Below are 26,352 nucleotides of genomic sequence, written 5' to 3' on the forward strand. Positions count from 1 at the left end.
TCACCTGAAGAAGACGTTTTCAGGAAGACAGCTCCCAATGCAATGCTCTAATCCTCTGACGAGAGGGCAATCCATACTGAGTGTCCGCTGTCGATGAGCGCATGGCTTTGTTTGGTTAATGATAACCGACGGCACGCCACCTATTGCGTCGACCTATTGTTACATATTCTGGACATGCAAGGAACGTGGAAGGTGAAACTGTCCACACTTTGTTGTCAGCGGCTGATAGATTTGTGAAGGGGTTGGCCAGGTGTTGAACTGTGATCATGTCCACGATTCCTGGTCCATTTGGGCTGTCGCACCTGATTTACCTTAACGAGGAGGGAGTTATAGGAAATGTGTGTATTCAGGCCTCACAGCTTGAACTGTCACCGTCAAAACATTCTGGTTGGTCCCATGCTTGCTGTTGCTGCTGCTGCTGTGGTGATTTTAATTTCTGGAGGTCTCGGAGCGCCAAAAAAATTACCAGGAGACTGTCTGAGGTATGCGGAATATTCATTTGTCACGCTAACCCCGTCCCATTGTAGACGCTTCTATTTACCTTTTTCAGGTATTAAGCCGTCGCCGACTTGGGTCGTTATGTAACGCTGACTGTCAACACCTACGTGATGTTGTGGGCCATGTTTGAAAGGCGCATCTCACACGGGCAAAGAGTATGTTAGTTTACTCAGATGCTTGCTCTTTTGTTGGTAATCCAAGTGGTCAGAAAGTCAGGTGCTTGTTTAGAGGTGCATGCTGAAAAACAGTAAAATACTTCTTGACAAAAGAATAGTTTAGGTTGGTTATGTTCTCTTGGTACTAAATTCAATCATGATGTACTTGTTTCCTGTTTTAAATTATTCAGTATATATCTATAGCAACAAGGCTTTATTATGTTAGGGTTTGGGTCAGGCTGACTTTGTTGTGATCCTTTTTGGAAAAATATCACAAAAACTGTAAAAGCCTTCTGATGTCAATAAGTATTCCTGATTGTTGATGGCACGTTTATTCTTAGTCAACCTCTAATTTTAAGACTAACTTCATACTCAATAGGAATGTGTGATATTTGTTATGATATTTATAGGGAAATGTTAAAAACAGACAGAATAAAAGTTTTCTACATATTTAACACATGCCAACAAATTCACCAAAATTGGGACGTTTCAATGCATTTGTGGATTCATTGTATATTGATTTTGGGAACGTGCTGCTTAGTAATTGCAAATCTCACAGTGGGGTGCTCTGGCTTATATCAAGAGTCAGACGCAAATGTTTATCTGTATTGATTGGCTGGTACTCAGGGATATAGATGGTTTTGATGGTTTTCATGGTATAAATTGCCTCATTGTTGAGGGTCTGTGTTGGTCTTGTTGCTCCAGTGAAGCCACGGACCTATATAACAAGTCCGTGGTGAAGCGAAAGATCTGTCTTTCAGAACGTTGATTTTATTGCCATTATTTTTTATTTCAGTTTTTTAAAACTGTTTGAATTACATGTCGCTTTTGTGTCACATTTCAGTGAATGATTTAAATCTTGTGAATCTAGTGATTGTGTAGAAATCTGACCAGGTTAAAAGTCAGTATTATGTCTGTGCTTTGAATTAATCAAGTCTTTTGTTCTTCGTCAGTAATGGTCAAAGCCATGTAGTTGTTGAACACTTCACCTTAAGCTGTGCAAGTACAGGATTGATTTCTTATATTAGCCAGTTTTATACATTTTGTCCATGGAGACTTGCAGGTAGTATGTGTGAGTTCACTCACTGAGTGGTGAAATTTGACAGGTTTATTTTAATGGTTGTCAGTACTAGACTAACATATAGTGATATCTTTTATTATACAGTAAATTTCACTTATCTAAATTTTCTTTCCCTGCTCCTGTGTGTATCAGCTAGACTTTCCTATTTATATAGTAGTTTTGATTAAATTAGAAGCAGATATTTATGGTGCAGGACTAGTAAAGTACACACAGTATTGGCTTCACATATTTTACTGTAAACAAATAAACACCCTAATAGTATGTTATGACCTGCACAAGATGAGAAGGTGTTGAAATACTTGAAGGGGTTCTGATTAGTCTTGCCTGATGTCCTAATGACAGAGGATGTACCACAGTAACTATATTATTGACAATGTACAATATCTGTAGAGTTCAATGAAAGGCCACAACAAATTAATTATTTGTCCTTGAACTCTTGATCAGTGGGGTAGCCTTGTGGTTAAAGCGTTCGCTCGTCACACTGAAGGCCTGGGTTCAATTCCTTACATTGGTACAATGTGTGAAGCCCAACTCTGGTGTTCCTTGTCGTGATATTGCTGGAATACTGCGGCGTAAAACCATACTCAAATGAACAATCCCCTAGACTGCTTGAATCTGTTTGGGATGACTAGAAGCAAGTGTATGTTAGGGAAGGTTGTAGAGGAAGATTGGCTACCCAAATACGACAATGGGGGAGTGTTAATAGGAAAGAGATGGAAATCTTATGTCACACTTGTATTACACAAAAGGCATTCGGGCTCCCCTGCTGAGATCCAGCGAACACAGCAAAAACTATCATGCTATGTGGCCAGGGTTGGGACGATGGGATAGCCTCGTGGTCAATTCCCCACGAGCAGAATGTGTGAAGCCAATTTCTGATGTTCCCCCTCTGCTGGCATATTACTAGTCTGTCTTACAGATCCTGATACAAATATATATCAAATACAGCCCATGCAAGTCTATAATGTCTGGCAAGTCTAGATTAATGAAGAGAGTCACTGGGCTCCCTTTTATTATATTTTTATAAAGATAACTGAACAACAGTTTTTTCTGTACGATATGTTCATTTCAGAGACTAGATGATAGTCTAGCATATTACTAATAGCGAAGTTAAACAATACTCACTTGCATTGTCCACTGCTAAAGTTAGTCTAGGATAGTTCATCAAACCCTTGAGATGATGAACTCTCACCTTGACAGTCATTTAATATGTCACACCTTAGCATAAGCATCGTAATTCATGCAAATTACATGTTTACATACTGTTGACGTGTGTACACACTGTAATAGGAGTGGTATCACTGCTTGTAGGAAATCACTTAGGTTTAACCTGGGTGGCGGGTTAGGACCTATTGAATGCTTGGAGTTCATTGAGAAATGTATACATTTGAGACAGGTATGTGTTTGCATATGGCTTGTGGGTATTTGCACGGTATGAATGGGGTGATGGGGTAAGTGGATAGGCGAACAGGAAGTGGGAGAGTTATGACTTCATTCAAATTTATGATGTCAATTTGAAACTTTATGACAATATTATTACAAATTGGCAACAATGCTATTGTCATGTTTTTTGTTTTTTTTAGATAATGTGATTTTGGCCAATATGACCCCAATTGTAGGGTATATGTGTCCATTAGACAGATGTTGTTAGATGTTGATTCAGTGTTTAGCCTGTTTTAGAAACGGCTGATGTTTTATGGCACTAGACAGGGTGTGACAGAGCTGTACACTCCTCACATACTTGCTGAATTCCTTGGTTAAAGGTTGACTGTGATCTATTGTATTTATGAACCTTTTACTAACTTGCTGAAGTGTGACTTTGTTGGTTAAAAAGAATTATCTTTGATGCAAAGACCATATTGTGACCTTCACGTATTGATGTTAAAGCGTGCATGAGGATGGGAAGACAGCAGGGCTGGGACGGGTAACTCGGGTACTCGGGTCTGGTGGGTACTGAGTAGGACCTGGGTACCCACAGGACTACCCGGACCCTTGGTTAGTCACGGGATATATTGTTTCATGACAAAATTTCACTATATAACTACATGGTTACACGACAATTTTAAGTCTCTAATGTTCGCATTTCTTCATTACTATGAACTCGTTCCTTTTTGACCTATATATGTTTGAACAAAGCATAAACATCAGTCAACTTCAGTGTATGCATGACCACATCGTTTTATTTATCTAAATACATTCTGTCAGGGCTACTGTCAAACTATTCCCAATCGGACATTTTGTACCTATCTCTTGACACCAACAGCGGGTACCCAGGTAGGGTTGGGGAATAGGGGTGTGGGTACCCGGGTAGTAAATTTGGACTCGTCCCAGCCCTAGAAGACAGACCTCATCTGTGTTTAACAGTCTTAACTACCGGTAGTCTTTTGCCATGCCCCAACTTGCTTGATGCACACGGTATCTGTTCTTTACTTATACCACAAGGGTGCGTAATTTTCATTGTTTTGGCAGCTTGTTATTCCTCTGACCACCCTGCATGTGCAATGTGCAAGCTGCACATTCCCGGCCCATGTGATATAAGTCAGTTAGCACCCGCTTTGCCGGCGATATGGACTTGAAACAAAAACATGCTCATTTGGAGTCAAAAGACATCAATGAAGTGTCACATGCCGACTGATCCTAATCTTAATGTTCGACATTACTGTGAATACTTGGTGTAATGAAATGGCTGAATTTGTTTTGTTGTATGTTGTTTAACGCCACACTCAGCAATATTCTAGTAATATGACGGCGATCTGTAAATAATCGAATCGTGACCAGATAATCCAGTGATTGACATCATGATCCACCCATTTGGGATATGATGACATGCATCAACCAAGTCAGCGAGCCTGACCACCCAATCCCGTTAGTTGCCTCTTACAACAAGCATAGTTACCTTTTGCAGCAAGCATGGGTTGCTGAATACCTATTCTACCCCGGATCTTCACGGGGGGGGGGGGGGTGCAATGTGCCAAGCAGCACCTTCCTGACCCATGTGGAATAAGTTGGTTCTTGCCCCCTTCTCCATCAATAAGGACTTGAAACCTATGCATACACAACTAGAGTTATGAAAAATGATGGTAGCATTACGTACTAAAACTGAACGTCATCAATGAAATACCACATACCGACTGATCCTAATCTTAAGACCGCCTCCGTGGTCTTGTGGTAGAGTGTCCGCCCGGAGAGCGGAAGGTCCAGGGTTCGATCCCGGGCCGCGTCATACAAAAAGACGTTAAAAGATTGTACTTGTTGTTACCCTGTCTGGCGCTCGGCATTAAGGGGCTAAAACAAGGACTGGTCGGCTCGGAGTCAGTATACTGTGTCTGAGTGGGGTATTCATGTTCCACTGCGGCATGGTATCTCAGTGAGCTAGCACTATAAATCGGCATCAGTCCGGACTAGTACAAGCAGCCACACACACACATACACGTGCATGCACGTCGCTATATAAGTGCAATAATCTTGGACGCGACGTTAAACCCAATTTCACCTCACCTCACCTCCTAATCTTAAAGTTCGACATTACAATACTGGGTGTCACGTAATGACTGAAATACTGAAACAAAAGTAGGTTATATCTCAGTTGCCCCACTCCACTGTTTGTTAGCCTTATGTGGGAACCATCAGGTAACTTGGAGCCCTGTGAGTGGCACTCGAAGTCCTGCGAGAGATACTGTAGTTCCTTGTGGCTTTGAAGTAGATGATAGTTCAATCAGCCAGGTGATACTGGACAATTGAATGTGTGCTGGAGTGGAGAGTCAGCTTGCAACAACTGAAACTTGACAGTTCACTTTTTGATATTTATGGCTCCCACTTGTTTTGATAAACTTGGACAATTTCTAGTCATGGAATATAAAACTTATAAAAATCCCATCAACATGATCATTTCAGTCATAAAATTCTGTCACTTTTATTCTTATCAGGCTGAACAGCAGGTAGAGACTGGTGAACAGTTGGAGAAAATGTTTAAAGAAGTCTGAAAGTAATGGCTGCGTTTTATAAGTTTTAGGAGTGAAATTTATCAAACTGTTTGAAGAATCATTCCATTTTACAACATTTCACTGGTAGTGGATTCAGTTACAAATCAGTCTTTGAAGTTAAAGGATGTCTGGTGTGCTGGAGGTCTTCAGTGGTACTTGAATCTAGGAACCCCTTAAATCTTTAACTTTTAACAGAATGACAAGGCCACCTTGCAGGGTTAGAAATTGGCACTAGTCCTGTAGTCCTTACCAAACTGCCCAATAGTTAAGGTATCCTAAGGACTAGTAGAAATTTGCCATATTTAAGGGTTTTGCTATATGTTATAATTATAAGGACTAAAGGACTACAAATTTTAGTTTCTACCGCTGCCTTGACTTAAATGCTTGTTTCGAACACTGCTAATGTTTCATGATGTCTGTGACTGCTCAGTTAGGACAGTCGTAACCCAGTCTTTGCTAAGCATTTTAAATCTAAAGCTTTTTGGACCAAAATCTTTCAGCATAGTTCACTCTGTGCATAATGTCTGTCTTGCCAGAGTTACATCCCTTTGATGGGCCAGGACCCTATGATGGTGGGTTTGAATCCCAGATGGTCATTGGTTGTATATCTGTTCCAATGGGTTGAACCAAAGTAGTAAACATCAAAGACACATCTCTTTAGGCTTCCATTCACATGCAGGTGGTGGGGTAGCCTTGTGGTTAAAGCGTTTGCTTGTCACACTAAAGACCCGAGTTCGATTCCTCACATGGGCACAATGTGTGAAGCCCATTTCTGGTGTCCCCCAATGTGATATTGCTGGAGTATTGCTGAAAGTGGTGTAAAACTCACTCACTCACTCACTCACTCACTCACTCACTCACTCACTCACATGGGATATGACTGAAATACTGTTGTGACAAACAAAACTCTAAAAATGAAAGAATCTGTTCTTGACTAAGGCTGCAGACTAGTGGTTCAAGCCACTTGAATACTGGCCTGAATATCACATTCAGGTCTTGTGTGTTGTCTACAGACATTTCTTTCTGATAAGGATCCATTATTCTGGTGAAATTCAAGCGGAAGTTATCTTTGTATCCAATGAATATTCAATGCCCTGTCTGTGCCCTGGAAACAGAGAAACATTGCACAGTCAGTGTAGACAACCTGAGAATGAACTGTTTTACTGTACATGCTAGTTGACAAATTGTGAAATCATGATCAATATTTATCTTTTCTGTTAACCAGGAGTCTGACACTGGAGACTAGTAACGTTATGTGAATACTTCTTTAAGTTATCCAACTTGATCTTGTAAAAAAAAGTACAATTACAGGGTTTTATCATGGATTATAAACTAAGTGCCCATGGCAAGTATTATTAGTTTGTTAAAAATTGGATTTTCCAAGTTCTTGTTTTCTTAATTTCAAAGGTATTTCAACATTGTACTTTAAAATTGCACCAATGCACAGTGCACAGGTGGCCCAGTCGTCTAAGGCGCCGCGATTAGGCCAGAAACCTTTGATTGTGGGTTCGAATCCCAATTCGCCCCGATTATGTTTCTAGGTTTGTCAGCACCATAACCGTACTCGTGGGTTTCACAGAAGTGGTAAACGTCTGAGACCTGCATCACTCCGGGCTTTCCTCCCACATTAACATGATTAAGCTGACATGCCGTGATATAACTGGAATACTGTTAAAAGCGGGTTTTAAACCCAACTCACTCACTCACTCTTCCTCTGTATTCATCCCACTGTCATTAAATACATTAGTCACCTATGTTGTTAATATTACTATAGTAACAGGGTACAATGTATGAAGCCCATTTCTGGTGTCCCCCACTGTCATATTGCTGGAATGTTGCTGAAAGCGGCGTAAAACCATTCTCACTACACTATATTAACATGAATTGAAAATTTGGGAATCTTTAACTGACATATGCTGCAGACTTCAAGGGCCAAATATCAGCCTCTGAGCAGGTCTACAGAAATCCCTGAATTGTCGTTTATTCATAGGAGAAATCAACCTTGAGGCATCTAATTCTGCTCAAGCTCGTTGTCATTTAAGGTGAATTCTGTCACAGATTGGATATTTTTTCCACTGTAGCCATCATGTAACATTTGTCCAAGAATTAGCATTGTTTCCAAAATATTTATGTAATTGAACTGCATTCTCTCCCCCAAAGAACTATAGATTGTGTCCTTTGTGATGCTTTGGGTTAAGCCAACAGTTATGTTTTTCCTGAGAATACAGCATCCCACATAAGCTTGCGTTAAAGACCTTCTGTCTGATACGAGATTCGTGGCTGTTTGTCTCTTCAAATGGACCAATTAATGTCTGTTGGAAAATAGCTTCATAATCCCATCTTATGACCTTCAAACACAACACCACAAATGACAAATAACCTTTTCGGCAATTACATCTCAATACAATCCACCCTAAGCTTACCGTGACAGGAATATTATGTTAACGACTCCCACTACTTCTGCACCACTGCAGCAGAACGAGTACAGCTTTTTATGTGTTTACCTGTAATGTTGCGAGCAGTGTGGGCGAACAGTACCCACTTTCACGCATCAGGGCACAATACTACAACCAATGAATGAAATCTGCGTGACAATAGCGAGCCTGTCAACACCACTGAAGGGTGAATGATTGATAGAAACATCCCTCAGGAGTGAAAACTACACTCCTCACATGTGTGGGTACTGGTTAGGTAATTCATCCCCTGACGTCTGCTCTTTGCCACACTGAAGGATTAGCAGTTAATTTTCAAGGTATTGTCAGCAATTATTAATCTTCTTAAAGTCTTAAGGTAAACATTTCCTTTAAGGTACTAGTGAGGTCTATGTGTATGCTCTTTTGAAGAACAGATATATGGTTCCTGAGGCTATTTGATAATATCTTCTGCTTTGGCAGCCATATTGTATTTCTGACTAGAAGCTTAGCACAGGTGTACAGTTAATGGTTATGGTATCGACAAGGTCAGCAGTTGTGTGTTTATGACATATGATATCAGTCAGATCACGGAAACGTGATAGCTCACAAATGACAACTTCATAGACATATATGGTTATTTTGACACGAAAACTATGGTAGTTTGGCCACACAGATATTCAAGCATTGTGGATGTTGTTCACAAGATCATGGTAAGTGTCAATTCTTCAGATCAGCATTATTTTATATTGTGGATTTTTTTTCACAGATATAGGATAACATGAAAATGTATTCAATAATGATTCACTTTCCTGATAAAGATAATCAGTTATCTCTCCTTCAATACAATCTTAAATATATTCCTAATACTATTCCTACACGATTTTGACGACAGACATCAAAATCATGCAAGTCTCAATCACAGCCACATTCGGTAAAGTTCCTTGATGTGAGTGTTACTTTTGTTATGTTAATTTGTTTGATTACAATCTAAATTTCAAACCTTACGATATACATTTTTACAATCAATTTGGAGCAAGTATCACTTTGCGTAGAATCTCAGTATTTACCTGAACTGTTTGTAGAAATCATGATTTTTTTCCGAGACATTAATTAACATAATACAACATTTCCCAGACAGATGGATGGTGTTGAAGAGAGTTAACAGAGGGAATCTGTCTTCCCACTTACGTATTATGTGTTTTATGCTAGGGCTGGGACGGGTAACTCGGGTATCCGGCTTGGGTGGGTACTGAGTAGGACCCGGGTACCCACAGGACTACCTGGACCCGTGGTTAGTCACGTGATATATTGTTTAATGACAAAAAATGCACCCATTCCTTTTGACTCTTCATATGATTGAATAAAGACATAACTTAATGCATGCATGACCAGGTTGTTTAATACATGTGTCTAAATATGTTTTGCCATGGCTATTGCAAAAAAATTCCAAACCGGACATTTTGTACCTATCTCTTTGAGGCCTACAGTGGGTACCCGGGTAGGGTCGGGTAATAGGGGGGTGGGTACCCTGGTAGTAAATTTGGACTCGTCACAACCTTATTTTATGCTGTGGAAGACATGTTCATAGCCAATCTGAAATAGTTGATCGGAGGACATTACTGTCTTGTCTTCAGCCATGTGCAAATATGCCGGTCTTGCTTATTTCTCCACTTCCTTTAACCTTTACAGTCTGGTGGTCAAGACGTATGGTTTATATTGACCAACTTTGACCACTTCCTTGGCCTTAGGAATCAAGTAGGTTCTGAAAGGAACCCGAGTTCCACAATCTCGTGGTATCCATTGATCTAGATATTTGCCAAATACCGTCTTGAATGTCTGTGATTTCTAGCAGTTTTGAAATAACCTCCGGCCACTGTTTGTTTTCATTGAGTCTTTAAGGATGATTCACCTTTTTGAATCGACTCTGATGAGTGTTTGAATAACGCTAGATTGCAGGAGCTATAGGGAATGATATGGGATCTGTGTCTACCCTTGTGGAGGCAAGGGAGAAGAGGCTTCTCAATATCGTTATCACTCAAGGCTCTCGAGGACAAAGCTTGCTAATAGTTATTGCTATCGTTGCGAATTGGTTTGAAAAATGATGATAGGTGGGATTCGTTGAAGGTATTCCTTTGTTAGTAATATGAATATAGCATGGTTTTTTTTAGGGGGTACTGGTGGCGATGTTGTATCATGTGCTGCAACTTTCTGTGAAGAGTTGTGTCCCTTTGTTGTGCCAGGATCTGCTTGGTTGGGGTTAAAATACCAGATTCAACCTGTTTGTGATGAGGGAAATAACATTTGTTTGTTTGTTTTTTGTTTACATCACACTTGAGATGTGTCTGGATCAGATAATTCATTGATTGACATCATGAGATTGTTTCTGATAGATGACATACTATCAACCAAGTCATTAAACCTGACCACCTGATCCACTTGGTGGACTCTTAAGACAAACATGGGTTGATGAAGACCATTTCTAACCTGTATCTTCACAGGTACTTGTGGATGTAACTGACAATGCTGTTCAGAACTGTTCATTAACCCAATTCAATCATGCTCATTTTGTTTTTTGTCGAATTCCTCCAATGGCTGGAACTGAGTGCCCTGTGTATGATATATTGTGTGATTATACCCTGACAGTGTGGGTGGTCATACTATCAACCACTGATTTGTCTGGTCTAGACTTTAGTTATCACACCCCATGTGATATGGCTGTTATGTTGTTGTTTTGTTTTGTTTTGTTTTTGGTTTTTTGGGGGTTTTTTTTGGTTTTTCTTTTAATTATTTATTCCATTTTCCATCATATTTTACATTTCAATATCATACATAGAGTGTGCATGGATTTATTGTGACATTATCGGCATGTTTGTAGCAGATCATATATCATAGTTATACAAATATGGCTGTTGTGTTGATGTTTCAGTCTAAAATTACTTTCACTACCACTCCTATGTTCTCAGTGTTAATAATTACTTGTAGGTTGTATTAAGTGCAATAAATGTGAAATTGAATACACAAGTTAAATTTGTTTTCAGAGATCGAGAGGTAGTGAACAGACTTAGTTCAACTGTGATGAAACTAAAAATAAATTATGATAGATATTAAACAGTTACATGCCCTTAATTCTCCACTGCTGTGTTAATTCTAGACACATCTGTAATATGCAATGTGTGAAGCCAATTTCTGGTGTTTCCCTGCTGTGATATTGCTGGAATATTGTTAAAAGCAGCATAAAACCATACATACATACATACTCACTCACTCACTCACTCACTCACTCACTCACTCACTCACTCACTCACTCACTCACTCACTCACTTTTTGAAAGATTACTTACAGATTGGTTGTGAAGTTGGTCAGAAGGTGCAGAGTGAAACACGTAATGCAGTAAATACGGTATCTCGAGTGGTAGTCTGGTCTATATTTCCAAGCTTGAAATACCTTATTCCCAATCCTATCAATATTCATGTGTTATTGACCTACCATATATTTCGTAATATCCAAATGTGTTTCTACCAGTGTTCAGGTGTTGCTCAGTGTTTACAAGTCACAAAAGTTGCAAATAATTAAAATTTAACTTGCTTAAAAATAATCACAAGAGCTAGCCAGTTCATTGTTTAGGAATAAATTTAAATCTTGTTCACGGAATCATCAAACTGTAAAATTGAAAATGATCCTTGAAATTCCCCTGAACAAAACTGGGCCAAATCTTGTGATTCACTCTTCAAACAGCCATTGCCCAAGACAAAGAAATAATTAATTTCCTAAAATCCCTGAACAAAATGTGGACCTAGGCTCTGGGGAGTGTCAAGTGTGAAGGCGATTCCCACATCTCCATGCTGAGGCGGACTCCGTGAAGTAATTCCTTTCCTGAATGCCATCATCATGCCCTTTGTTCTACTGCCTTGTCTCAGACACTGGTCCGATATGGCCCCCAGCAATGTGTAATAATTTGAAAGGGATTTGGATCCACTGTCAATGGGATTTATGCATCAGAGAAAGTGCATTTCCATCGGTCCAGGACATTAGTTGAAGCATTGCCCAATACCGGATTTTGCCAAGACATCTGGCAGGTTTTTCCATTGCCGCCACTCTTTGGAATTTTGGTAAATTTTGGAACCTGATTGGATAGTGGAATGTAATGAGAGCAGATCAATAAGGACAAAAGGGGAAACATCCCTTGATTGTGAAGATAATTGTTTCACTGGGTCAAGGAAGTGAGGCTCTGCCTCTGTAATTAGACATCGTGTTTAATGTCCATTGTTTGGGCCTGCTTTTGGTGTTGGATTATGTGTTTGATGAGAGTTTCCAGAAATGATGAATGTTTAGTGGCAAGCCAGGCCTGACATGTTATGTCCGGTGAGATGGATATTGTCGTCAAAACATACTTGGCATTATTTTTAGCTGTGGAAAAATCGGCCATTTTCTGGTTTGAAGTTGATGGTTTGAAGTTTTTGTGCTATAGAATTATAATTTTGAACATCTTTTTGTAGTTATTTCATAAAGGTGTCTTTTTGAAAATTATTATTTTAACATAGCTGTTACTCAAGGTAGACATATATTTATCAGAATCAGTATGAAAATATATTGTTCTTTTCATCATATTATGAGATTTCTTTTTTTTACTATGTCCACATGATTAATCTATGTTCATTTTCTATTTTTTGCTTAATTCCATGAAGAAAAAAGAAGATATGATGGCTTTTTACCACATGTCTCACCAGCCGATAATTATCTACTTGTACAAGCAGCAATGCTACAAAGAACGTCGTACTTCATTACCCAGGAAATAATTATGGCGGTACTCAACCCCAAGTTCTCCTCCAAGTCTCATCATCTGTAGGTTGACTGTCCGAATATGTCTGTCTCTCCCCATCACTGGAAATGTCAACCAGAGAAAGCGCTGGAGACGAAAGTACTATTTCTAATAATAGTAATAAGGAGAGCATGAAATGAACATGAAATGAACGTGAAATACACATGCAGCTGACATGCTTAAGTGTTATTGTAGGCTCGCAGGCATAAAATGAGCATTGTTCGTTATCATGGTTATTGCTACCACCAGCAAGCATATCTTTCTGCCATTAAATGTAATATTGGCTGATCTGTTCTTGTTTAGGGAATTAACATCGCCTCACCCACAATCTTCCCCCCACATCTAACCCCAGTAGGTCCCCTCTTCAGAAAAATGAAAAATTCAATTTGACAGAATTAGTGAAAACATACTGGGCATGGGCAGCCAGGAGGCTGATGGACGTGACAGGAACATGGGACAGACTAGGATTAGACGTTATTTCTTTCGGATTGATAAAATTTCACTAGCTCTGTCTCCTTTAGCTATTAATAAACTCGGCATTAGCCTGAATTAAATGACACAGAGGCATACCTTTGAAACATCTTTCTCATATATGCAGATCCAAATAGGTACGAAGGTATCCTTCTTCAGTTCATGTCTGTATTTCCATGTATTCAGTAGCAGAGAGATTGTGATGTCATTTGATTGTGACATCAGGGTGACTGATGACATCATAATGATCTGCCAAGCATTGTGATGCAATTTCATTGCAGCGATAACTCCCATTCGTGACCAACTCGAAAAGCGACTCATGCCTCTCTCGTGACCATTTTTTGCGACTGGGTTCCGTCTAAGCGCAAACAGGCATAGTTGAAGGAATTGTCAACTCGTTGCATACAGATTCACATATATATATATATATTTCCCAATATGTCATATGTATTCCCAGTGCTATTTAAAACACATTGGTCTTACAGCATTTATACTGTATGATTGAACACATTTAACTGTATCTGGGGTATATTTTTAAATGCAAACATGTAAAATGAAAAATTATTCCTGAGGGATTCTTTGACGGAAGTTCTTGAAGTCATATGCTCATTGTGATGGTTTTGTCATATTTTCGCATGTAACATTCATCGATAAGGGGACAAGTTTTTCTTGACAAACTAGAGATGATGATTTCACTCTAGCGATATCTCCTGTGGAGGTTTTAGAAAGATGATAAATTAGGTCTTGTCCCAGAGGTATTACCGTAAAGTTTTTAATCTATGAACCCTTAGAATTGTCATTTGTCATCATCAGGTTCATACATCTTGAGACCCGTGAAGATTCCGGGGTAGAATAGATCTTGAGCAACCCATGCTTGCCGTAAAAGGGGACTATACTTGTCGTAAAAGACGACTAACGGGATCGGGTGGTCAGGCTTGCTGACTTGGTTGATGCATGTCATCGATCCCAATTGTGTGGATCGATGCTCATGATATTAATCACTGGATTGTCTGGTTCAGACTCGATTATTTACAAACCGCCATCATATAGCTGGAATTTTGCTGAGTGCGGCGTTAAACAACAAACCAACCAACCAACCATACATCTTGAACATTATCATGACTAGGTTTGCAACAAAAAACACCTTTTATCCTTTATTTCAAAGACTATAGTTAGCAGAGTCATGACTTTGTTGTGAAACATGTGCCTACATTGTGGACAAAACGTCTGTTTAGGGCCCCAGACTGGCTGGCTCATCGGTATGCACCAGGATGTGTAGTAGTCTATAGGCATGGTGTGAAAGCTTTGCATTGACCTATACACTTCACATAGGTGTCCTTTAGACAGCCGTGTTGTGCCTCCTCCTTAGGGATGTGAGCCGGTCAACACTGGAGTGGCGGGTAGACTTGCACAAGTCTCTAAGGCAGTAACTATTTATTTACATCTTAATTCTTCAATTATATAATTAATAAGAACATGTTTTCCCTATTAAAGGCTTGCGTCCCCTTATCTAGACTTTGCCTATTGTAGGGATAGAAAATTAACCATGCGTCCATGGACTTATCATTCAGTACAGACGTGGAGCAAGTCTAGATTGATTGCTGAATCAGTCAAACTCCCCAAGTTTATAAACATAACGTCATGAATATTTCAGCTCACATGCCTTGTCGAATTTCTTTGTCTTTGTCAAATTTGGTGACTGTGACAAATTACTCCACAGGCTATGAATGATCATAAGTTGAATAATTTATGCAGTGAAAGTCGTAAATGTAATAGTCCAGTGATTATGTATCTCCATTACTCAATTGTTTAACCAGGATCATACCATGTAATGTATGTTGATGGTATTTGATCAGTGGAGATTGGCAAGAATTCAATTTTATTGCATGTTTTGTGGTTACATAGGAATAATCATCATCCATCTTTTTTGGTAAGGCGGCAACCATTTTATTTTCGAGGTGTGTTTGTGTGGCAGGGTTGGGATGGTGGCAGGGAGGCAATTTTGCAATATCATTTTGTTTTTTAATGTTTAACTGCTCAATTATTGTTTCGAACATAAACAAGTACCCATTATATATGTTGAATAAATAAAATTCATGAACTGCATTCTAAGGACACTTGCAAGACAAAAACTAGGCCGTGTGTCACTGTTTAGTTTGAGTTTTAATAAAAGCAGTTTTGAATTTGACTTCTCAATATTTCAACACACCATCTGTAAGAAAAAGGCACATTATTATTTTTTCTTACAGTGCAAAGCATTTGAAAATATTTTTCAATTAAACAGGGGTTTGATTATGTTTTGGGGAAAAAGGCCCAGACCCTTACCAGCGGTAGAATTTGGCACTAGTCCTATAGTCCTTGCCAAAGTGCCCAATAGTTAAGGTATCCTTAGGACGAACAGAAATTTGCCCTTTTTAAGGGTTTTACTATATGTTATCATTATAAGGACTAGTGGACTAAAACTGTTAGTTTCTACAGCTGCTTACCTGAAAATGAAATGGTTGCTCCATAAGAGGCTGAGACCATGAATAGAGAAGCAATTGCTTGATATATTTGCTGAAAAGTTACCTCCCTTAACTTACTGCAGCGGTTTATATTTTATGTAGTACTTAATCCAGCAAAATTGCTCATTCTATCAATCACCTGATTTGGTTTTGGGGAAGAAAGCCTTGTGGTTAATTCCCCCATGGGTTCAGTCTGTGAAGCTATGGACCCCTTGATGTGATAATGGTGGAATATTGTAGAAAGTGGGGGACATGGGTGGCCCAGTCGTCTAAGGCGCCATGATTCGCTGTGCAGAGTTGTGTCCCTTGGACCCACCAGAAACCTATGATTGTGGGTTTGAATCCCGGTTTGCCCCGATTATGTTTCTAGGTTTGTCAGCACCATACCCGTGCTCGTGGGTTTCACCGAAGTGGTAAACATCTAAGACCTGCATCACTTCGGGCTTTCCTCCCACATTAAGCTGACACGCCGCGATATAACTGGAATACTGTTAAAAGCGGCATTAAACCGAACTCACTCACTCACTCACTCACTCACTCACTCACTCACTCACTCACTCACTATTGTAGAAAGTGTCATAAAGCCATACTCACTTAATTTTTGTCTAGACCATATTTACTGACCGTCATGATTTTTTGTATTTTACGATACATACTTCTAACACCAGTGGGTTATTTCAAACCCTTTACAAATTCTGTGCAGAGGAACCCGTGATGATCTGGGATCACTAACAGGACTGGGTAGTCTGAGGCTCTCTGACTTGGTCGACTCAATTGTCACTGTATCCCAATGGTATTGATCGATGCTCATGATGTCAATCACTGGATTGTGTAGTCTTGATTTCGATTATTTATACAGACCGCCGTCATAAAGCTGGAATATAGCTGAGTGTGGTGTTAAACAACAAAAAAAAAAATCGAATCCTTGTAGAGGGAATATATCGAAGTGGCAACTTTTAGATAGGAGCAGCTATCTACCGATGCTTTCATGTGAGCACATGTAACCTGCGTACATGTGTCGCCATGTTCCCACCTCTACTTTCACACCATATCCACATGGCCCAGAGACTCCATCGGAAGGGGTCGTCTGGACAAGAATAATGATATTATCGTAATATACTTACTTCATGTACCAGTTTAGTCTTAAACACATTGGCTGTCTCCGGTTTCCGGTCACTGGTAAAGTATTAGTGTGATAACCAATACGAGGATCGTTCCTCTGATGTCATACCAGAGTGGTGTCCAGCCACATGCTTGGTTTATGCATGATGTCAGCTTCTGGCAGTAGAGGTAGGATCTGTACTTGTCATGGACATTCAGTACCTAGATATCCTGGCACTGATAGTAATTACCGCTGCCCCCCTGCTCCGCTCACAGAGGCTGTATTGCACAGTGCCATGGCTTCTTTCAACTGCTTCCAGTCCAGTTTGAACATGGTGAGAGTGTTGTTAGGGTTGAGTGAGTGAGTGTTGTTAGGTTTGAGTGAGTGTTAGGGTTGAATGAGTGAGTGTTGTTAGGTTTGAGTGAGTGAGTGTTAGGGTTGAGTGAGTGAGTGAGTGTTGTTAGGGTTGAGTGAGTGAGTGTTGTTAGGGTTGAGTGAGTGTTGTTAGGGTTGAGGGAGTGAGTGTTGGGTTTGTGTGAGTAAGGGTTGAGTGAGTGAGTGAGTGAATGAGTGAGTGTTGTTAGGGTTGAGTGAGTGAGTGAGTGTTGTTAGGGTTGAGTGAATGAGTGAGTGTTGTTAGGGTTGAGTGAATGAGAGTGTTGTTAGGGTTGAGTGAATGAGTGAGTGTTGTTAGGGTTGAGTGAATGAGAGTGTTGTTAGGGATGAGTGAGTGAGTGTTGGGTTAGGGTTGAGTGAGTGTTACGGTTGTTAGGGTTGAGTGAGTGAGTGTTGTTAGGGTTGAGTGAGTAAGTGTTGTTAGGGTTGAGTGAGTGAGTGTTGTTAGGTTTGAGTGAGTGTTAGAGTTGAGTGAGTAAGTGTTGTTAGGGTTGAGTGAGTGAGTGTTGTTAGGATTGAGTGAGTGATAGGGTTGAGTGAGTGAGTGAGTGTTAGGGTTGAGTGAGTGAGTAAGTGTTGTTAGGATTGAGTGAGTGAGCGTTGTTAGGTTTGAGTGGCTGAGTGTTGTTTTAAACTGCTATATTACAAGTATGGTGGCTTGTAAATTATATATTCTTGGCTAGGACAACCAGTGATTGACAGCATGAGTAAGGACTCACATTGTAACCACAACTTCATTTGGGTTAAAGGGCGATGGGGTAGCCTTCAGTGGTTAAAGTGTTCGCTCGTCATGCTGAAGACCTGGGTTCGATTCCCCACATGGGTACAATGTGAGGAGCCAATTCCGGGCGTATTGGTGTATTGAGCATCATGAGTATGTCAAGCAGTTTGAACATGCCTGTGTGGAATCTGGATGAGTAGGGGCGGTCGTGTAGCCTAGTGGTTAAAGCATTCGCTCGTCACGCCGAAGACCCGGGTTCGATTCCCGACATGGGTACAATGTGTGAAGCCCATTTCTGGTGCCCCCCGCCGTGATATTGCTGGAATATTGCTAAAAGCGGCGTAAAACCATACTCACTCACTCACTCACTGGATGAGTAATATTGAACAAGTTAATTAAAAATAATTAACTATAAAATCTGATCATCTATTGACATGATTAATAATAGATTACAAGCTGAAGCATTTCCCAGAAACAAGGAAACAGTTTAATGTCATGTTACGTTAAACTGATTCTTCCCTGGCTACATTGATACCATTCTTAATAATTCATGCCTGGTTGGCATTCCTACATGATTACGTGCATGACGAGAAATAGATTTTTTCCTGATATAATTTTTTTCAACCCCAGGCAAGACAGAAAACATGTGTCAGGAAAACACTATGTATGAATCATTTCTCCATTACTTAATGACACTTACCATGACCTCATTTATGAGTAATACCTGAATATATCAGTCACCTCATCATTGTCTAATTTCTATATCGCATGTTTAACACATATATACATGGTGATGGTAATATAAGCATATGTAATGGTGGTGCTGTAGGAGCAATTATCACCTTTGGGTAATCATGAATAGGACATGATCGGTTGTTGATGTATTGATCAAGGCAGAGCCGATAGACAGGAGCCAGGCTGTGGAACATTTCTTGAGACTCCGCTATCTCTATATTTGAATCTCTTATACGGTGAGTTATTATTTTTTGGTTGGTGTACGTTTTCTGTGCCAGGATCTGCTGGTCATATTTTCGAATCCCTTTATGATCCTTGGTCTGGCAAGGTGGTCTGCCCATGGGGCTAAGCTTTTTATTAGAAGTTATCTCCCTTTAGGGGAAGCTGCAATGACATCCTTTATTATGCTTGTTAGGTTTGTTGTTTAATGCCACATTTGGCAATATGACAGCTATATGACAGCACTCTGTAAGTATTCAAGTCTGGACAGACAATCCAGTGATTGACATCAAGAGCATCGATACAAATACTTCTTCAAACAGACAACACATTAAACTGTTAATGATAATAAGATGCAAATAACCAAGTCAATACTCTTATGTACAGTGTTTGACTTTCCCTTATCATGGTTAGCTACAATAAGATTGGTGGTCATGGTTGCCTTTTGGATCTGTGCAGAATTGACATGTTTTCTTGTCGTTCTTGTAGGGTGGTTAACTCTGCAATGAACTTGTAGCAATTTAAGTAATTATGGAAACCTTGTTTATCTGTGCCTTTTTCGACAAAGTAATCTTTTTAGTGATTATGATCGTGAGCCTATGTTAAGAATGGGAGGTACGATCACCTTAGCGCTAAGATCGCTTTGTGGAGGGGCCCTGGAATTAGCTTATCAGGAAAGGACATTAATCCTTACCCATGTTTTGTTCATCTGGAAGTATGTCCTGAACAATTTTACTGGAAATATGAATTGCAGTGGTTTCACTTGACTTGCTTAAAGGCTGTACAAAGTGGTTATAAAGTCCATGGAAGTATAGTAATTCTATCCTTATCAAAGTGGACCGATCAGTGGACCGATCAGTGGACCGATCAGTGGACAGTACAGTTTAGGATGCCAGTATTTATAGGAACAACTTGTTCTTATTGTTTTATATAATCTAGGAATTATGATTTAGTCTAATAATCAATTTCTTAGAGACTTGTCGGGTAGCCTAGTGGTTAAAGCGTTCGCTCGTCATGCCGAAGACCCGGGTTCGATTCCCGACATGGGTACAATGTGTGAAGCCCATTTGTGGTGTCCCCCGCCGTGATATTGCTGGAATATTGCTAAAAGTGGCGTAAAACCAATCTCACTCACTCAATCACTCACTTAGAGACTTGTGCAAGTCTAGGGTTTCACATTTCCTGACCTTTTCCAAAATTGAGGTTTTAGAACAAAAAGATATGATTAAGTTAACTACATTTTGTTGACACAACTTTGAAATATGGTGTCATTGGGGTCCTGCAATGTATACTGGTGCAGCTGTTCCAGGATAAGGATGAATAAGGATGAATAAGGATGGTGACCCTCAACGGCTCTGCTCTCGGCAATGTAAGGCAATTCAGCATTTCTTTTCTTAATGCTCTTCCAACACATATCTTTGTCGAGTCTCAAGACATGCACGATTTTACAATGATCCTGGGGGCAGATAAGTATGCCTGATAGTTCCAAGTCAGTTCAGTCGTCATTATCCCCCTCCTCCCTCTCGACTCCATCCTCTCAATGATTGCTGGTGGGCACTGGTTATGGCTTACAGATTACTCTTCTTTGATGTCAGCCATGCAGGTGAAGTAAACTCCCACCCCAGGATACGACTTTATTGCCTCTTCCACAGCTACTTCACAATGTCATAAAATACTGAAGGAGATGGCCAGAATCATGTCGTGTAAAGAAAATATTTTTGCTGTAAAATAATTTTGGAATGTATTCAAAGTTGTTGCCATGGTTGCTGTTTTTAAATCTTTAAGAACTACATTGTTGATCTATTGCCTTCAGTAGCGGCTGTATTGCTCCTGCACCATGACTAGAGTATATTTATTTTATGGAAGAAAAACACCAATCTAGACATATATACAAAAGCAAGTCTAGCCAGCTCTAGCTGTCTCTATTCCACAGCATCAGGAAAATTATTTGTTTTAATATTAGATAGAAGAGAAGTGTATTCTGTAATATAAGATTTCATAGACTATATGTTAGTCTATATGTTAGATATATGAGGAAAAAAATCAATTTCCAACTGTAACTAACAAATTACTTATCCTTTATGCTTACTTTATCCTTTGATAAAAAATAATTTGAGATAAAATTGTAATTTTTGTGTAGGAAGTTGCATTTTTACATATTGGTACTCTTTGAAGTAGATTCGATCTGAGGAATGCATGGTGTTTTAATGTCCAGAGTTAATGAAATGTCAGAGCTCCTTCCAGGACCTCTTACTACCTATACTGGCATCAAGAGCAATATATTCAGTGTTAATGAAGTCAGGGAGATGTGTCTAGTGTCTGGTCTGTCTGAGGTTCACTACAGTTGGGCTATTTCCATGTCTGATACATGTTCGACAGGACCTGTGATGTTGCATATGGTGTTGGGGATGTTTATGATGTTGATGAAGGAGTTTAATTGTTTGAGCTTCCTCAGTTATCTGGGAAAGGACATGATCAGCTTTGTTCTAGGGTGAAGCAAAACATTTCCTGGTACTTTAAACTGCTTATTATGAAACAAATTGCCTGTTTCTGGTAACTCATTAACATTTAGTCTCTGAAATCTTATATTACACAATATCCTTCTTGACTCTAAAAATAAAAAATATTTCCCTACACTGTGGAATAGAGCTAGCTTGAGCTGGCTAGACTTCCTTTTGTATGTGTTTCTAGATTATTATTTTTTCATAAAATAAATATATTCTACGGTCATGGTGCAGGACTACCCCGAAGGTAGCATGATCATGTGTAATAACCTGTGCATTTTAGTGATTCTCAATGATGATTGGTCAGTTGAAGCCATATGATGTCACAGTGATTCAGTGATGTCACAAATTGATGACATGACATCTCAAATTGATGACATGACATCTCAAATTGATGACATGACGTCATATGAACAATAGGCTGCCTTCATTGAAGTTTCTCTGTTAGATTGATGTTCAATACAGTTTGTTTTATTTTCTCTCTTAAATATCAATGAGTAATATTTTTAGATAACTAACTTGAAACTTGGATTGACCCATTATCTGTTCATTCATTCGGGACAGATAATCTGTAATTCCTTGTAGCTATTTGGTTATTCTTTAATATCCGAGTAGTTTAGACTGGTTATAATGAATGTATGGTAGGCCAAAACAAATTGTCTCTGTTTCTGGTAACCATGGTAACCTGACCAACCGATTATTTTAGTTTCAAACCTGGAACTAGTCATAGTCCTCAGAACTGTGTGCCAGTGAGCTCTTCAGTCAGATTTGAATGGGATTGAATTCACACAAGGCTTCATCAGTCATTAGTAATTCCAAAGTGCCTGCCCACACAAACCCTCCGTGACATTGACAATGACACATGCAGGACAAGGTCACAATAGTGGGACATAGCAGGGTCAGCCCAGGTCATGCTTGGTGTGATTGATTTGTGAAGAGTCTGTCCAAGACTAGCTCTTAGTCTCTGAAAATATATTACTTTGACAGAAACAAAAAATTCCATTTAAATTGAAAAGGAGCCTAGTGAGATGGAACCTGAGAAAAATCTAGACTTGCTTCATTTAGGGCTTTTGCATTGCAGTAAGGGCTGGGCGGAAGTGAAAATAATATGGTTAAGGGACTGCGAGACAGGCTAATTCTGTCCCTGGCCTTGTCGCCTTTTGGTCTCTGATGCTGACAGAGAGATGGCACAGATCGGTTGGTCTCTGTAATGTCATTAGCTGTTGCAGAATGTCACGAGTGGTTGCAAAGTAATGTTGGCGCTCCTTCTGACCATTTTGGACATGTTAGTTGTCTTTTTCTTGTCAGATTGTGAAGTGATCATGTTAGTATGGCAGCTGTGATTTAATAGACTATTTTGGGGTGTGCTTTGCATGTAATTTTGTCAGTGTATCATATGCCTTCAGTTTGTTTAATGCCACAGTGAGATGTACTTTCTATCAGTGTGTGAAATGGATTTGATATGATCTGAATAAAAGTGTCACTTTATCAATGTCAGAATTGGAAGCAAAATTTCTTGTCACATATAGAGTATTTTTAAAATAAGGATAAAAAAGTTTTATCTGACAAAATGGAGCACAATAGACAAGTTTGAATTAATAATATTGTCCGCTGCAATTATATTGTATAAGAGTCAAAATACCTCATGGAATTTGATGCAATACGCTGAGTACCAAGTAGATTCCAAGCATGTGGTAACACAAAGCACTTGACATGCTCAAACCTGTCACTTTAAAACATTATTACCGTATTCGATGTAATAAGCGCTCAGGGCCCTCTCAAAATTAGAAATAGGGGGCTCTTATTAGAATATTATTTTGGTGAAAAAAAAACAGAGTTAAAAGATAAATTTCGTGGTTTATGCTGACAGCCTGAAATGTTTATATACGACAGATATATTTTTCCAGAATTTATTTGCCCATAATTAAGGGTGCATATAACACACGAGTGCGTATTATACGCGAATAAATAAATCTTGTGTACATTGATCAATCGGAAGGGGTGCTAATTGGGTTTGTTCACTAGCCAATATATTAGCAAATATCGCCGTGGGCGCTTATTAGAGCGGGGCGCTTATTACGTCGAATACGGTATCTGTATTACCATAAACTTGATCAGTCTTTGTGTATAGATAAGCCAAGGTAACCTTTTACCCAGTTTCCCCTATATTTTGCAAAAGTAAACAATATATTAAATAAATGCTGTGCTTAAAATGTTTAAGACATATTTGGAAAAAGATCCAGCAGGTACACAAGAACAGCCATTTCGAAATGGATACATCCTAAAGTCTTGTTAACAATTTAGTCCATTCAACTCTGATATTGTTTTAAACATATTGTTTTCCTCCATGCAAAAATGCCTACAAGATCCTAAAAACACGAAATATTTGGTGTAGCCTGATGCTAGGTTTGGAATATGAGAAATGTCTTGAGCAACTACAGCAAGCCCGCTCCAAATACAGAGGTGCGCTCATGATGGAGCACACGTCCCTTGAAATACATACACAGTGATCCACATTTGTCAATATCTTTCCACCATGTCATTAATAAAGCTGACTTTTAATTGACAGACTGTGGAAGATTTCATATTTTAGCTGTCACTGATATTGGCCAGTCGTTCCTCAATCTTCCCCTTGAGTCTCTCCTCCCAAGCTGTTGTGTGGAAATTAAGTGTCCAGGAAATTATCACCCCTTTGCAGGATAACTTGATGGAGATTGATCGCATCTGTTACTTATGAGGCTGGGTGTCTCCCTTCTACTCCGGGATGGCCAGTCAGGCTTTCTGACTATCCTTGTTTCTTCAATAAGGTTGAAATCGTGATGCCGGCCTGTCTCTCTATTGCTATCATGATTTTGAGAATCTTCATCCTGAACAGTAATGCTTGTTAGGTTAATTATTTTCCATGAATACATCATGTAGTTTCTGCATAAGAGCATATCATTGTGCAATTAAAAGCGAAGTGCAGTATTGATCATGTGGAAATGGTATTATTGTCAAGACCACAAAAGTATTCCATTAAAACATGAAATATTGTTCCAAGCTGTGAGAGTCAAACCCCTTGAATAACTTACGTTGTATCTTTGCAGATTTAACATTAAGCATAAGACTTCTAGATTTCAAATTAAAAATTGTAGTCATTCTACAATTGGGGGAAGTAATATTAAATATTTCATTTATTTCATTTCTCATCACTACCTTGCAACAACTGAGATGTTCCGAACAAGAGCTGTTAACTCTTCATATCCTCCACCTTTCATTCTAGTGGAAATGGCTTAATCAGATATATACAAGAGCCGTTTCCACTGTTCCCAATTACTTCATCCGCACCGAGATTTCCGCAGCCATCGTTCCATTATTGATCGAGCCCTCTGTGATTATGTCCCTGCTCATTCCTTTACAACAAAGCACCTGCAACGTTCATATCCGAGGCCTGACGCAGGACACCATTGTGTCAAGAACTGGTAGGCCCTGGCCTACTTTTACTGGACATTCATTTAGAAATTCAGAACTTGTCCACCACACTTGATCAGACTTTGGTCGGGAGGATGATCTGAGTTGAAGTGATCACGTTAAACAAGGGAATAGCCATTGATTAATAGGACGGTGGAATTGTCGGAAACTGGCCTTCCTCAGCCTCTGTTTGAATTCTAGTGTCATGTTCTCTTCGGCATAATAGTCATGTGACTATAAGTGGCGAAATAATTGATTATTATCCTGGACATTGCATTGATTATGCACGTGCATCATTGTTCCCGTCACTGTCTCACTGCACGGCCAGTTCCGTAGTGGAGTGAAAAAATCTATTGATCACCTTGCCCTCTCGCCGTGTGAACAGGTCGACTGGTCGAGGTCGGATGCAACAGACGTCGCATGCAAATATCTAGCTGTGCTAAATCATCATAGGCTCTATGCAAAACCAAAAAATACTTGATTGAATTTCTGGTCTTGTCATGAGGTTCTGTGGGGTTTAATTGGTTTTCACGGCAAAAGAGATTGGTATGCACGAAGTTCAGCCCAGGCTGTGGTGAGTATGGCTGTCTTGTCAGTTTCGTCTAGAAAGTCAAAATGCTTTCCCAGAATGCAGTTTTATGTTGTTGAGATCTACTTTACGCATCTTGAAATGGTTTTTATCTGATTGGACCATATTCACATCATGTTTTTGTTTATAATTATGATGGAATGAGTTGTAATAGTTTACCTGTGTGATCAGAGTAATGGTGACCAAAAGGCTCTATATTTCTGGAGAATTTTTGATATCTCGTCTTTTCCAGGGAGTGTGTATTCATGTTTTATCTTTTGAATTAAGTGAGTGAAACATGTTCAGTTTTGTGTAATATGTCTATAGTGTTACAGTTTAGCCTTGTAATGAAGGTGAAGGAGTATATTACTGCTGTAAACCTCTTTTACTCTGACACTGCAATTAATGGCTGACATGTTTTTTTGTCATTTTCTTACGCTTACAATGAAAACAATTTGTGTAACCAATTTATTTGATCATATTCAGGTTTTTAAATTGTTCGAAATGACCAGACAGTTTAATCTATTTATGAAATGATATTTAGGGCTGGAAATATTAATCAGTTTTAATGTTATTTGCCACTCATGTATCCAACATGATGGTTTTCAGTGCAACGATTTTGTCCAAGTGTATTACAATAAATAATTTTTCAAGTTAGAAAATTTTGAAAGCTGCTATTTTGAGAAATGTACTGAATTATTCATGCTTGATTTCATGTAGACTGTAATGTAC

At 39.3% G+C, this 26,352-nt stretch overlaps 1 protein-coding gene across 10 annotated transcripts in view; it reads left to right on the forward strand.

Moving 5' to 3' along the window:
* LOC124141629 (focal adhesion kinase 1-like) overlaps positions 1-26,352 on the forward strand; it is a 166,659-nt gene that overhangs the window by 9,511 nt on the left and 130,796 nt on the right. The window contains exon 1 of one of the 10 annotated variants that reach the window (XM_048400248.1): positions 10-482. The exons of 1 other annotated variant lie outside the window; for it this stretch is intronic. In XM_048400248.1, the coding sequence (XP_048256205.1) occupies positions 267-482 (216 nt within the window). In that variant the 5' untranslated portion in view covers positions 10-266. Of the gene's footprint in view, positions 1-9; positions 483-25,048; positions 25,627-26,352 lie in introns of those variants that run through there. 8 more of the 10 variants (XM_048400237.1, XM_048400238.1, XM_048400236.1 and 5 more) reach the window with 8 other exon arrangements.

This window comes from Haliotis rufescens, unplaced genomic scaffold (assembly GCF_023055435.1).
Source record: "Haliotis rufescens isolate VD_foot unplaced genomic scaffold, xgHalRufe1.0.p SCAF_2, whole genome shotgun sequence".
Taxonomy (NCBI): Eukaryota; Metazoa; Mollusca; class Gastropoda; order Lepetellida; family Haliotidae; genus Haliotis; species Haliotis rufescens.